Source organism: Lagopus leucura, unplaced genomic scaffold (genome assembly GCF_019238085.1).
Source record: "Lagopus leucura isolate 7727_CA_CO unplaced genomic scaffold, USGS_WTPT01 Super-Scaffold_100004, whole genome shotgun sequence".
Classification (NCBI taxonomy): Eukaryota; Metazoa; Chordata; class Aves; order Galliformes; family Phasianidae; genus Lagopus; species Lagopus leucura.
Window position 1 is genome coordinate 15,169,519 of NW_024962264.1, and position 13,026 is coordinate 15,182,544.

At 45.9% G+C, this 13,026-nt stretch overlaps 1 protein-coding gene across 4 annotated transcripts in view; it reads left to right on the forward strand.

The window, feature by feature from the left end:
* The first annotated feature begins 6 nt into the window (after nucleotides 1-6).
* CNOT6L (CCR4-NOT transcription complex subunit 6 like) overlaps nucleotides 7-13,026 on the forward strand; it is a 34,338-nt gene continuing 21,318 nt past the window's right edge. For 2 of the 4 annotated variants that reach the window (XM_042872168.1, XM_042872172.1), the window contains exon 1: nucleotides 3,715-3,737. In XM_042872168.1, the coding sequence (XP_042728102.1) occupies nucleotides 3,727-3,737 (11 nt within the window). In that variant the 5' untranslated portion in view covers nucleotides 3,715-3,726. Of the gene's footprint in view, nucleotides 32-2,111; nucleotides 2,250-3,714; nucleotides 3,738-13,026 lie in introns of those variants that run through there. The other 2 variants (XM_042872169.1, XM_042872171.1) reach the window with 2 other exon arrangements.

Consider the following 13,026-nt stretch of genomic DNA (forward strand, 5'->3'; position numbering starts at 1 on the left):
CCGCCGCCAGCCGCCGCCGCGCCGGATGCAGGTGAGCGCCGCGGCCCGCCAGGGCCTGGCGGGGATCGGGGCCGCCATGTCGGGGCCTGCGCCGCCCGCCAGCACCGGGGCCAGCGGCCGGCCAGGCGGCTGCGGGGCGTCGGGCCCGCCCGGTAGAGGAGGGAGGCCTCGCTGAGGGGATGAGGGGCGGCGGGAGGACCGCGCGTCTTCCCCGATCCGGGGCCCGGGCACGGCCGTGCGGGCTCCGCGGGCCCACCGCTGGGACGGCCGGCCGCTCACCTGTGCGCCGTGCGGCGGGGAGCGCTGCTTCTTTCCGGGGGGTTTCACCTGCCGCAGCACCGCGCTCGGGTGCTGGCAGAGGCGAGGACAGGCATGAACGTCCGAGTTTGTGTCAGCAGTCCGGGGGCTTGCTTCGTAAACTTCTCGGTGGAACATGGCGGAGCGCGTCCCGCCGTGTGCTGTCCAACCGCCCGAAACCTCGGCCACGTTCTGTCTGACCTCCCGGGACCTCGGGGCAAGCAGCTTCGTCTGCCTGCTGCTGAAACTTGGAGGAGACCGAGTGCCCGCTTTTAGGAGCCGCAAGTTGTGTTGATTGGCCACCGCTGGGACGGGAGGCCTGTGGCCAAACGCTGTCTGTGGGGAGGGCATTTTGCCCTGCTGTGCTGAGCTCCCCCATCCCGAGTCAACCTGGAGGGGAGCACCTCGTCTTGAGTTGCTCCTGGCGTGTGTAGACATGGCCAATAATGAAAGATAAATGAAAGGATAACGTAGCTATTTTTAGTGTCTGCCATTCTTTGAGATGTTTTTGCCCCAGTGCAAGTTTTTTAACAAAAAAATACAAAGTGTATTGTGTCCAATAAGAGCGTCATCCCTGTGACGAAAGCCTAGGAGTTCCTAGAAGCAGCATCCACATGTGGAGGGCCAAAGGGCTTTGGCAGGGCTGGAGTGTGGCCTTTACAAACACAGCACCACTAGCGTTTTCCTCCCTGTCTCTCTGTCCCAAAACGTGATGTGATGGTGAACTTTGTACTGAGAATGCTGTCTATCCACGGGGCAGCCCGCTGGGCCTGGCTGTGCACTGGCAGTACTCCAGACTGACAGAGGCGGCTCTGCATGCACAGGTCCCTGCGTGGCCCCTTCCATTTCCACCGCACCATGCTGCAGGCCAGTGTGTGCCTTATCAAAGCTCTCCAAACTGAGGACTGCAAATGCCTCAAGCTCTCTGTGCCCTGCTGAGGGTAGTAAGACATTACTACTTGGTTGTGTCATTTTGCTCCGGAGTAGATGAGCGGTGTGTGCTGATGACATCGTGCTGCTCCATAGCTTGCCCGTGTCTGTGCATCACCATATGCGTGGCCCACAGTACTGTGTTGATTGATCCAAACAGAGCTTATGTTCCAATATCTACTCAGGCATGAAATCTCCTTGCCCACTGCCTTCAGAGACCATTGGGGATGATAGAAGGCCCGTGACCACCAGGTTGGGCAGAGTGGTGGGAATTCTGCAGCACTGTGCTGCCCGCTAAGCACACCTCATTAAACACTTTCAGTTTTGTCCTTTTCTCACTACAAAAAGTGAGGAGCTGTAGCACTACGAGTTGCTGAAGTACAACAAAAGAGAAATTATTCTGTTTTGCCTTTTCTTTCTGCAAGGGCTCTTGCTTTCTAATTTAGTCGGTGAATTTCATTGAAGCATAAAGTACGATGTAAGTGGATGATAGGTACTGCCACATCCTTGGGCTGAGGTTAGGTTTCCTTTGCCCTCAGAAACCGAGATGCTGACATGCCCGTGACAAAGGAGTAGGAATACCCGTTGTCAGACTGCTGGAAAAAGTTTGTTTGGCTGCAGTGTGAAAAACACGAAACTTTGCAGATTCATTTAGAGCCACTGAGCTTCACACCAGGCCTATATGGCAAACTTCTGCTGGCACAGCTCTGTCTGCGAGCGCTGTGACGAGGTGTGACCCGTGACTGACATAGCTGTGCCAGCAGAAGTCCCTGCTGTAGATGCAGTTATCTGCAGAAGTGCGCTTTTACTGATAGGGCTTGTTTTCATTTTTAAGGGTGTTTTTCCTTGTAGCGGTGGCGGTGTCATTGCCAGCAAAGTGCAGAACCTTTAGGGTGAGAGGAGTTGGTGTGTCTGGCTCGGAGGGGACACCACCAGCCTGCGCTCTGTGAGGGCAGCTCTCCTCTCCCCACCCCAGGTATCAGGAGCTCGGGAACGCCTGCAGTAGCAATTCTCTTACTGAAGTAAGTGGTGTTATGACTGCTCCTTGTTTTCTTTCCTCACAAGGATCTTTGTAAAGCTTCATTTCGGGTGATAAGCTGGTGGTTTTTTTTTTATTGTTTGGATTCTGGCTGTTTTTCCTTACTGGACTTGCTTTTATAAAAAGCAGGGCAGCTTTGCTCTGAGCCTGCCAAGTACAGCAATATTCTGCTCTCACACCAGTCCTGTAGAAATCAGCCAGAACACGATCCCAACGTGTCTACGGATTGTGGAGGTAAAATGAAAGGGAGCCATTGGAGAAAAGTTAATTAATTTGCAGACTGGGGTGAGTCTTTACTTAATTTAAACCTCAAGCATTGCAAAGAAAATCTTACATTGAGGTAGGTCTCTGCAGCTGCTGTCTTCCTTGTTCAGAGTCAGTGTGCACAAATGGGAAGGTGCTTTTTCTTTTCTATTTTTTCTGAGAACATTTTGCTTTCAGTGGTAGCATCGATAATAAGCACAACTCTTGAGCAAATTTCCAGTAACAGAATAGAACTAGTGCTTAGATCAGCCTTATGGAGACTTTTAGGTTGCTGAAGTTTAGAAGGGGGGATACATACAAATAAATAGTTTGCTTTCTGGGAAGAGATCTGTGAGTTCAGAGGGCCTGTGAGGCATTGGGTGTCACCCACTCTGCTCCAGGAGCCAGCATCGTGTTGGATGCGTTGTTAGAGAGCATAAGACAGCACTCCAGAGGCCTTTAAAAACTAAGTTAAATACCTCTTATGCATACCTTCTGAATCTAATTCAGGAGGATTTGCTGTGGATTTGCTACTTAAAGCGTTAAATACTAAGCCTCTGCTAATTTTTTTTTAAATTCATTGCTTCTTTTGACAATGGCCTGTAACAAAGCTTGTGTGCTTGTTAACTGCTTCACTTCCTTCAGTCTAGATGGCTCTTGAACATGCGGCCGCCCTCCTCTGCATTTGTCTGCATCCCACCAGCGGCGCAGGCCAGGGGAGCGAGCTGCCTGGGTGCTCCTGCCTGAACACATTTGCCTTTGTCAGGTCTTCCCTCTATTCCAGCCAATTGCGTAGAAATTGTGAGTAAGCCTAAGAGCTGTGAGTTCTCCCCCATTTATCAGGTTGTAAATTAACTTGGGTGTCAAAATGTGCAGGCTATTTTGAGAGGCAGCTGCCTCAGCCGAGCTGACTGCACCGTGTTGGTGCCAGAAGGGGAAGTCCTGCTTTGCTCCCAGCCCTGACACGTGTCAGACCCTGTGCTGAACCAGTTTCCCTTGCTCACCTGGCGGCAAACAGATAAACAGCATGGGAGGCAGAGGCTGCCGGGTGCTGTTAGATCATCACGAGGTACCGTGTTACTTCACCTACTGGGGAAGCCTTTGGCTCTCATGATTTGTCTGCACAGCTTCTGCATCTCATCCGTACTAATAAAAGCAGAGGGTGTTTTAGGACATTTCTGTATCAGATGGCAGCATTTCTGCACCTTAGAAGACTCATGCGTCTCAGGTTAATGTCAGTAAACTTCATGCATGTATCTCCCATCTCCCCTGAAAACAGAAAGTTCAGAAGGGACAAAGCCAACTTTTGAGTATCCTGCAGGATATGGCAGAAAGACTTTGTATGCAGGGGTTTCACTGGGTCCATTTGTGCCTCTTTCAGGAGTGCCTTGGAGTAGACCTCGAGGTGCAGAGGTGGCTGTAGGGTTGTAGCAAAACACACAGCCTGGTTTTTTTAGAAGCTTAGCAGGCTCACAGAAGTGCAGTGTGATGGCACTGTACTGGATGTGACTTGGTTCCTGTTATTTGGGAGATAGCTTATCTTCCAGGTTAGCACTGAAAACAACAACAACAGAAAACCATCTGAGATTATTCTTAAGGAAAAATCAAAAGCATTGGAGGAGAATCTCATCTGAGAAGTTGCCCTGGAATCCTGTTAAGCAGGACTTTTTCAGCCACTTGCACATCTCCAGCAGAGGATCGAGAAGTGATTACGTGGTGTTCAGACACTACTAGGAAGCTTTCCCTCCAGGTTTCAGAAGATGGTCATTGAAAATATGATTAAAGCTAGGCAGAAATGCCTTTTATGAGGTTCTCCAATAAACAATTTTTTAACATCTTCCCTTAAAAGGTATAATTGGTTTAGACAAAAATTCCACAAGATTAAGAAAAAGCAGGTACAAACAATTTTAGATGCCACTTGTGCAGTCAGTGGACACAGATTTTGAAGTTAAACAAGATCAGCACCCAAGGCTGAGCAGCAGAACCCCATTTAGCCATTGTATGCCATGCAAACAGCTAATTTAACCAAAGCTTGTAACCTGCATATGTACACAGGGAGCAGATAAGGTTGTGTGTTCTCCCTTACTTTGGCATTTCCTGATGTAAATCATTAATGGCATTGTATGATTGCATGGCATTGAAGCTGCTCATGCTTAGCATTTAGCTGAAAGGTTTTATTGTCATTCTGCTTGCCTGTTAGGGAGCTTTATGCGTAATATTTTTCTGGGAAAGGTATATAAAATGAGCCTAAAGGGACTGCAGGACTCTCTTAGCATATTTCCTGGGAAGTGAGGTCTGTGGTGCAGTTGTATGTTTTAAATAAAGTTAACACTGTGTGCACATTGTCTGCAGGCAGATTTCACAGATTTACAGCACTGCAGCGCAGTCATGTTGACAAAAGTGTTCAGACTGCCATAGGCTAGGAGAGGAGTGAAATACTTTTTCCTTTTTTTTTGTCAAACTAAACACATTGGGGAACATGAAACACTGCCACTTGGAGCACAGTGTTGTGAGTAGGGCTGAGGGAGAGAGGAGGAGCGGGGATTTTTGCTCATTACTTCTCTGCTGAAAGCTGGATGAGGCTGTCTTACGACATTGATGGTTAAAAGTGGCAGCATCAAAAATAGTCAGCTCGAGCTCAAAACAGTATCTGGCTGGCTTCGATTCGGGTAGGTCCATGGGAACTCTCATGCAGCTTTACTTTTTCCATCAAATTATCTGCCTTGCCTACAGCCATCAGCAGTGCTTGTTCAAGGGGGAAAGTTGGTGGAGGTGGTGAGGCTGACATGGAAATAAAGATGCCAGCCCCACAGAGCAAGCAAACCCTTTCTGAATCCATGCAGTCTTGGCACTTCAGATGGAACTGTAGTCTTCCTGTCCTTTATTTTTTACCCATTTGCAACTTGTCAGTTAGACTGTTTTCAGGCCCAAACCACCCAATCCCGCAGTCATCCCTGCTGATGAACGGGGAGACTGAGGTGAAGCAGGGTTGGTCATTACTCTACCTGAAGAGTAGAGGAAAGCCCATTGTGCCTGCAGCTAGAAGCAGCAGGAATTTTTGCAGCTGGGAAGCAGAGGCAGCACTCCTGCACAGAGCCCCAGGCCTTCGTCCTTCCTGACATACACACACGCGGAACTTCCAGAGGCCAATGTGGGCAGTGGGAACACTGCCTACATCCCTTCATCCTGGCCGTTAGGTCTTCCACAGACATGACTGTGATTCACAAGCTGTCCCATTCCTGCTTGTGGCCACTTGCATTGGTGGTCACCTCAGGAAGCGAGCCTGAGAGAGAGCTGTGTTCTGTTTGGTGATGAACGTGCCGCATCTCACAAACAGAAGGGATGCATAGCCTTCACCTTTTGGATCACAGAACAGAAGAGGGAGCTTCATCCAAGGACGTTGTGTATTGGTTTTAAGACATTTTAACAACTCTGGGGACCTGCTTTACTGACAGATCGTTCTGAAAGGGAGGTTTTTATGGACAGCTAAGGAAAGTTTTGTGAAAGCTGATAAGTATGCCCTTTGGTTACATTTGAAACCACAACACGTTTGGAGCAGTAACGCCGAGTGACCCCCTCTTCCTTTATTCTTTTGGCTTTTCTCTGATGTCAGGATTTATCCAATACAATTTTTTCTGTTCAGCAGATTTTAAAAGTGTGAAGAAAATTACAAAAACATCCACTTTTGGTCAAGCTGTTAATAATAGTCAGGATTTGTAGACTGTGCTTGAGTTTGCTGTTTACCCTGTAGGGCAGCTGAATGAATTTATTGGGTAGCTTTTCAGGAATGCTTCCATCTGACTGAACTTCTTTGTGACTTCTAATCAAAAATTAGTTTTGCTTTTTTTCCTTCCCAATAAATCAGTGTAAAAGCTCTCTCGAAAGGCTCTTACATTACTTTGAGTTCTTAGAGAAGCATGTTGAGGAATACGTCCTTCTCCAGATGTCTAGCTATTCTTTTCCCACACAGTACTCACAGGAAAATTGAGGAAGGAGAGAAACAGAAAACTTACTTTGTATGTTTTGCTTGGTATTATGGTCCTGTGTTCTGTAAGCAACAGAGTGGAGAGGTCTTGCAGGTTTTCAATTATGTGCAACTGTTCCTGCTTCTGGTGCTTACCATGAAGATTTTTCTCATGGCCAAAAAAGATATTTGAGAGTTTTCCATGGAAAGGCCCAATTTAAGCACTGTGGAAACATTTCTCTCTTCCACAGAAGCTGGGGAGTTTGCTCTTGGGTGGTGGAGGTGAATGGATATCCAAGACTTGCTTGGCTCACCTACCTTGTGTTGAACTTGAATGAAGTTAACAAGCATTCCGATGGCTCTGGGATGAGAGAGTCTTCCCAAAAGAAATGTCTTTGTCTTTCTTCTCAAGCAGCCTCCACATGTGGGAAATATCTTTTGTCTTTCTTATTGCTCTGGACTTAGAGAGCTGGAGCAGAATTACAGTGCTGGGAGGAAAGTGTCATGTTATCACCTGGTCGTCTGCAGGGAGAAACATGGATAGGAGCAGCTGCCAGTGCTGTGAAACTCTGTTTCCTGGCTTTTTGGAAGAGGTTTGTTTGCTTGCTTCTTGTCAGAGCATGTACTGGTATGCACGACTCAGCTCTTGCACAAATGGCACAGGCTGCTTCTAAACAGAGTTTCCTGCTGATAAAGATGAATGTGAAACTTAAAGCACGATTTTGCAGCACACAAAGGCTGAGTATTTGTCCAAAAACTGTTCTCTTTAGGCTAGAGAGAACAGTCCTCTTGACATTTTGTTATACTGGAGGAACTGACAAGGAGAGGGAAAGGCCAACTGGGGTAGTGGTGAAAGTAATTCCAGAGAACTGGTGATATGACCTTACTGACTTCCTCTATACCTTTAAAATTCAATTCGTATTTATCCTGTTACATGAATTTACAACTGGCCCTGGAAATGGGAGAGAGCTAGCACAGGATGAATTATCCACCCAGAAGAAATTTCCACTTGTGAACGCCTTTCCTCTAATCCCTTTTTGTTTTGGAAAGTTAAGAAAGCAAAAGGAAAACAGGGCTAGGCAACTTTTCACATGCCAGAATACAGTGGAGTGCCAGGGTTCAGACTGTCACACAGCTCTTGGCTTGCATTTTTTTCCTTCAGACAAATTAGGCCTTGCCACTGGGAGCACTTAAATCTTCAGATACATTTTTTTTTACCTGTGCAATGACCCTCATCCTCCTTGTTAAACTAGGGTGAAAGTTGATGAAGGAGGGGTTCTCATCAGGTATAGCAGGAATATTTTGAGTGGATGAGAGAAACACATATACTAAGTATTTAAAACCTAGACCATGCTATAGTATTCCTGAATCTGTTACCTGTCCCTTCCATGTACTTTAGGTGCTTTAGATGCTGCTTCTGCAAAGCAGTGGTGTGTATGCAGTGCAGAGGTGAGTGATGCCTGGTAGGACCGATGTCCTAGGTTGAGCTTCTTTTCTTTAACTACTTTTAGAGATCATCTTTTTTGCAGTCTTATACAGCAGTTGGTATAATGAGTATTTGGGTGCCCTCACAACTCAGTTTGTTGTCACACTATCAGTGCTATGGCTTGCCCGGTGGCTTGTGTTGCTCTGAATCTATGGTGAAGGACCATGACCAAAATTCAGCGTGATGAAGGGATCGTGCAAGGAGGTCTTTCCAGACACAAATTTTTGGCACTTCTTGAATGACTTTATTGTGTGTTCACATGTTAACCAAGAACAGAAAACTGAGCTGCTTGTAACACTTAGGCAAAAATTGCCAAGGGTATACCCTGATTAGGTAATTAATGCACGTCGAATGAAATACCTTTAGATGGCAGAACAGAGGAACCACCCAAATTTAACTTACCTTTTGGCAGAGGAGTGAGAGGAATTGCTGTTAGCTCTTGGCTGCACCCCTTGCTAGGCAACATGTACCGTGGGGTTCAGGTTCAAACCCATATAGCCATTTCACTTCGATAGACCAGGAGTGAACATCACAGTGGTCATTCTGGGCTACAGAATTAGCCTTACACTAATTCTGACTCAGAGACCAGCATGCAACAAGTATGGGGCAGCATCTTTACCCACTGGAGATCCCAACTCTTGTACATCTTGTTGCAGTCAGATTTTGTGGGTGCTTATAGCAAGTTAACCTTCAGATGAGTCAAATCTAATATTTTGCTAGATGGGAGTTTCTTGGTCCCAAGAGATATCTTGAGTTACTGTTGGCATGAATTCTCATTTTCCACCATTCTTGAACACAGCTAGAAGAGTGTATGTTACTTGTTTACCTTGCTTTTAAAACTAAATTTAGTATTTGGAAATCAAGAATGGTCTAAGTGTGCATAGGAAAGATTCAAAATACTGAATACAGAAGCCAAACTATTTTTTTTTAACGCTTGAATAATCATGCTTTTTTCTGGCTATCAGGCAAACTTTTTTACTTCTTCAGTTAAAAATGTAAAGTACATTTCTATACACCTTGTAAAGAAACTAGTTTATGCCTAGATATTTATTAAAAAAAAAAAAAATCTCTTTTATTTCTCCTTCTCTTTTGGGCATCCTAGCACAGCATCCTGTGGCTGGGTGAAACCAGACTGCAGTCTGAAAGGGCTACTTTATTCCATCAGTGATTGCAAAATGGTTTCCACTATTGGTTTACTTTTTTTTCTTTTGGCTTTTACTTTTAATCTTGTCTGTTTGACTAGTCCAAATCTACCTGCAGCTGAACAGGGCAGGCCTTGTAACTTTAAAGCTGTTTGAAGCATTCTTTCTGGTGGCAGATTTCCACGTTGTTAATTATTTCTGCAGAGAACAGATTGTGAGAGATAAGCTGGCTGTTACCTTCCTATGGTATAAGGAGAGTAGCTGAAGTGCTGCTGGGCTCTGTTATTTTGTTAATGCGTTGGCAGCCTACCACATAAAGGTTAAGATAGCATTGTAGCCACGGAAATAATCTCATTTATTCTTTTCTCACAGCTCAAACTTTCTTTGAAGGATGAAAGGTTGTTGATGATTGGACTTGTGTTTTAAAGAAAGGGATAAATGTTTATTGAGCAGATCACTTCAGAGTTGCTGCAGTGGAGTGTGCCAATTAATAATTCTGGTGTAGTTTTGCTCAAAGGACAAATCGATAGCTGACTTCTCTCCAGGTATTGATCCCGAGGAGTTGAATGAGCCAAGGTGTTGGCTCAGGGCAACCTGAACAAAGTCTTTATTTCTAAGTGAGTGGCTGAATGAACCGAGGTAGAGGATTAGGTTTGTCAATAGAAGAGTCCCTTCCCAGAGGCTCGGAGGGATGCTAGGAAACTACAGCACTTTAAACTTACTCAGTGCTCAGTTTTCCCATGTCCTTGATCCTCTCAGTGTCACACTGGAACTAAGAACACCTGCTCCAAGTGCATCGCTGCTTTTCTTCTGTGCCCACCACCCAGAACAGCATTCGGTGCTGATGTTTGCCACAGATCAGGCTGTCACAGCGACTGCTTCCTTCCCGGGCTCTTGATGACTTCAGCCCTTAATCCCTTAAGCCACTCTGTCCTGTATCTCATTAAAAGACCAGCACTCTCCAGGGGATGGGGCAGCACTGCAAGTGGGTCACTGCTTTGTACTGGTGGGGGATACTCCTGTAAATAACCGTAGTCCCTCTGGGGGCTTCTGGAGAGATTTATTTACTGGCTGTCTGTTGAAACTGTCTTCTTGCCCTGTAACAGATCCAGGCATACGTTTCTGGTGAGCACAGCTTTAGTTTTGAGGAGATACCTGCTATGTGTTTGCATGTAAACTGGTGCCTGAGAACTCTGCTTCAAGTTGCAGGTATAAAATGCATCAGCAGACAAAGGCAGGTATTACTGTACAACTGGATGCACATCCTCAAGCAATCATGTCCACAGAGAGAGGTAACAGGCTATTTCTCATAGGGCAGAAACTGTTCTTTGTAAGTTAGAACTGAAACGTTAACACAGAAATTAAAATAACTACCTGGTGCTGTGTAGTACTTCCGTGCAGCGAACAGTTCAGCTGTTGTTGTAGAGGAGGCTGTGACACAGAGGAAAAGGAAGGGTGTAAACCTGCATTTGCTTGTGTCACCTGTGATTTAAGAAAAGCCTGTCTTCTTCATTTAAAGGAGATGAGGGAACAGGGTGTATGTCAGTAGGACAATTAGCATTTCCATCAAGTGCCAGTTGGCTCTGAAATTAATAGAATACTGCTAGCTCCCCCCCTTCCCACTCCTCCATTTGGCTCTTGATGATTTTTTCAGGGTTTGCTGTGACTTCCTCTTGGCTTTGATGCTTTTTACTGAAGCGATCATGTGAAGCCCCCTGGGATCCCATTGCCATTGAAGTTACTATAGGCTGCAGTGCCCTGGGTACCTCCTGTGTTCTGTGTTCCCTGATGCAGAAGAATTTATCTGTGCTCAGACTTGGGCTAGGTGTGGAGGCAAATAGCGCTAGGGGATGAGCAGGGGGTGGGAAGCCTTGCAGGATGCAGTTGCTGAACACCATTGCACCTAGCTGTACCTCTCATTCGGTTGTCTATAGAGGCTCAACGGCCCATGGGCAGCGGACTTACGTGAGCAGAGCCAAGCACTGATGGGCCTGCCAGGCACAGGCAGTTCTGTGCTGGAAGCAAAGCAAGCCGTGTGGCTGGGGTGGTGCAGAGCTGCTAATGAACAAAGAGAGGATTGGCTGTTAAACAGAGCGTGTGAAATTTGAATAGCCTCTTCTTGCTGAGCCTAATCTAAGAACCACATGGAATAAGAACTGAAGCAAGATTTGGACAAATTCCACCGTATTGTTGTTGTGCCGGTTGCTGACACGGCCTTGTCAGCACACTTTGGGGTTTGCTAGTGGGTGGGTGAGTGCGAGTCCGAAACCCTGGTGGTGTCTGGCAGAGCTGCCACCACCCTGGTGAGGCCTGCAGCACTTCCCAAGCTGTCAGCCCAAGACAGCAGTTACCCCACCGAGATGCCTGCTGCCAGTTTCAGTGCTGGTGGGTGTCTGAGAGTTCCTGCTGACTTCAAGAGAGGTAACACTGCTAGGCACAGGCAGCAGGCATCCAGTCCCTTCTGCTTCTCAGCACCAAGTCACCTCCTGACAGAGTAAAGCATGGTGGAACAGCTAGTCATCCTCTCAGCATCAGGATGGAGATCTCACAACTTATTCTTCTGCTTGTTTTGCACACTCCCCCTATGTGGGTACAAGATTGTGTCAGCTGTGAGACAAAGCTTCGCTCTGGTCCTTGAAGGAATTCTGCCAGAGGAGGCCTTGGTAGCTGTGAGTAAGGCCAAAGGAAGGCGCTTCTGAAGCTTGTTTAGTTGAAATATTTTCTATGTCTAGTATCTACCTTGATCATGTAGTGGAGGTTAGAGTTTTGGTGAGATGTTCAGCTCATAATGGCTGTAAGGACGTCCTACGAGTTTCAAGTTAAAGAAGTACTGGAGGTAGAAGCAACAAAGATATTTTAACAGTCATGAAGCAAATTTGTTTGCAGATGCATATGACTGATGTGGTCCAAAAAACCATCTGTATTACCTTGCTGGATTTTTCACTACAATAGGATTTGAGAAGAGCAAGCAGATGCAGCTTGCTAACAGCATTACGCAAGCAAGCTCCTGGCTCACCCCCACTTGGAGTGCAGCTCATTTAAAAAAAAGCAACCTTGTGCTGAGGTTTTGTCTATCAGTTACTGTTGGAAGCAAAGTAACTGTTGCTACAGACTTGAAAGACAGAAGTAAATGACCTTAAATGCTGAGGGTTACCGAAGTTCCCTAGCTTTTTGCTTTTCCACTTTTTCTGCTGTAGAAAAGATTGTTGGTGAGTGGAGGTGCAGAGTCCTACCGAGTTAATGTAGAGGAGCCCTTTGTTTTGCAGAGTCTGTGTGCCGTCTCATGAGAAACAATTTCCTTCAGTGAGGGATAGAAAATAAATACATATTTTTATAGATTTATATAAAGTTGTTTTTCTTTTCAGTTGCTTGTGGACTGCATAGTTTGTTGCTAGCTCCATGGTACTAAGCTTGAATTCTTAGCTGTTCTTACTTAAATTTAATTTTGACTTCAGATTTGCTCTTTTGCCTTGGGATTTTTTCCACTTTTTTTAAGCTGTCCTCCTGTTGGTAGGACATTTGTGCGTGTTCAAGTAGCCTCTATTTATTTATTTTGATTGTACTTGCAGAGATTGTTTCAAACCTCAGTTTTGGCAAATGGCTAACAGAAAGCTTATTTTTCTTACAATTAAAAACATGGTGAGGTATTTTAATTCGTTTCACCAATAATCTCTATTTCCAATCGGATTGCTTGGAATAAGAAATTGAAGAGAGTCTGTAGCTGTGCTGACAGACTCACAGCACTCGCTGAACTCTTGATGGAGGTGGCTGAACACGTTCCTGCAGGATTGCACAAGGAGAAAATTCAGATCCAAGTAAAGACTGACACAAGTTCTCCATGCATGTTTTCTTGCTAGTATTTGTACTGGACATATTGATAGACCTTAACACATCTGTACATGGTCTATCAGTTATGTTTTAAACC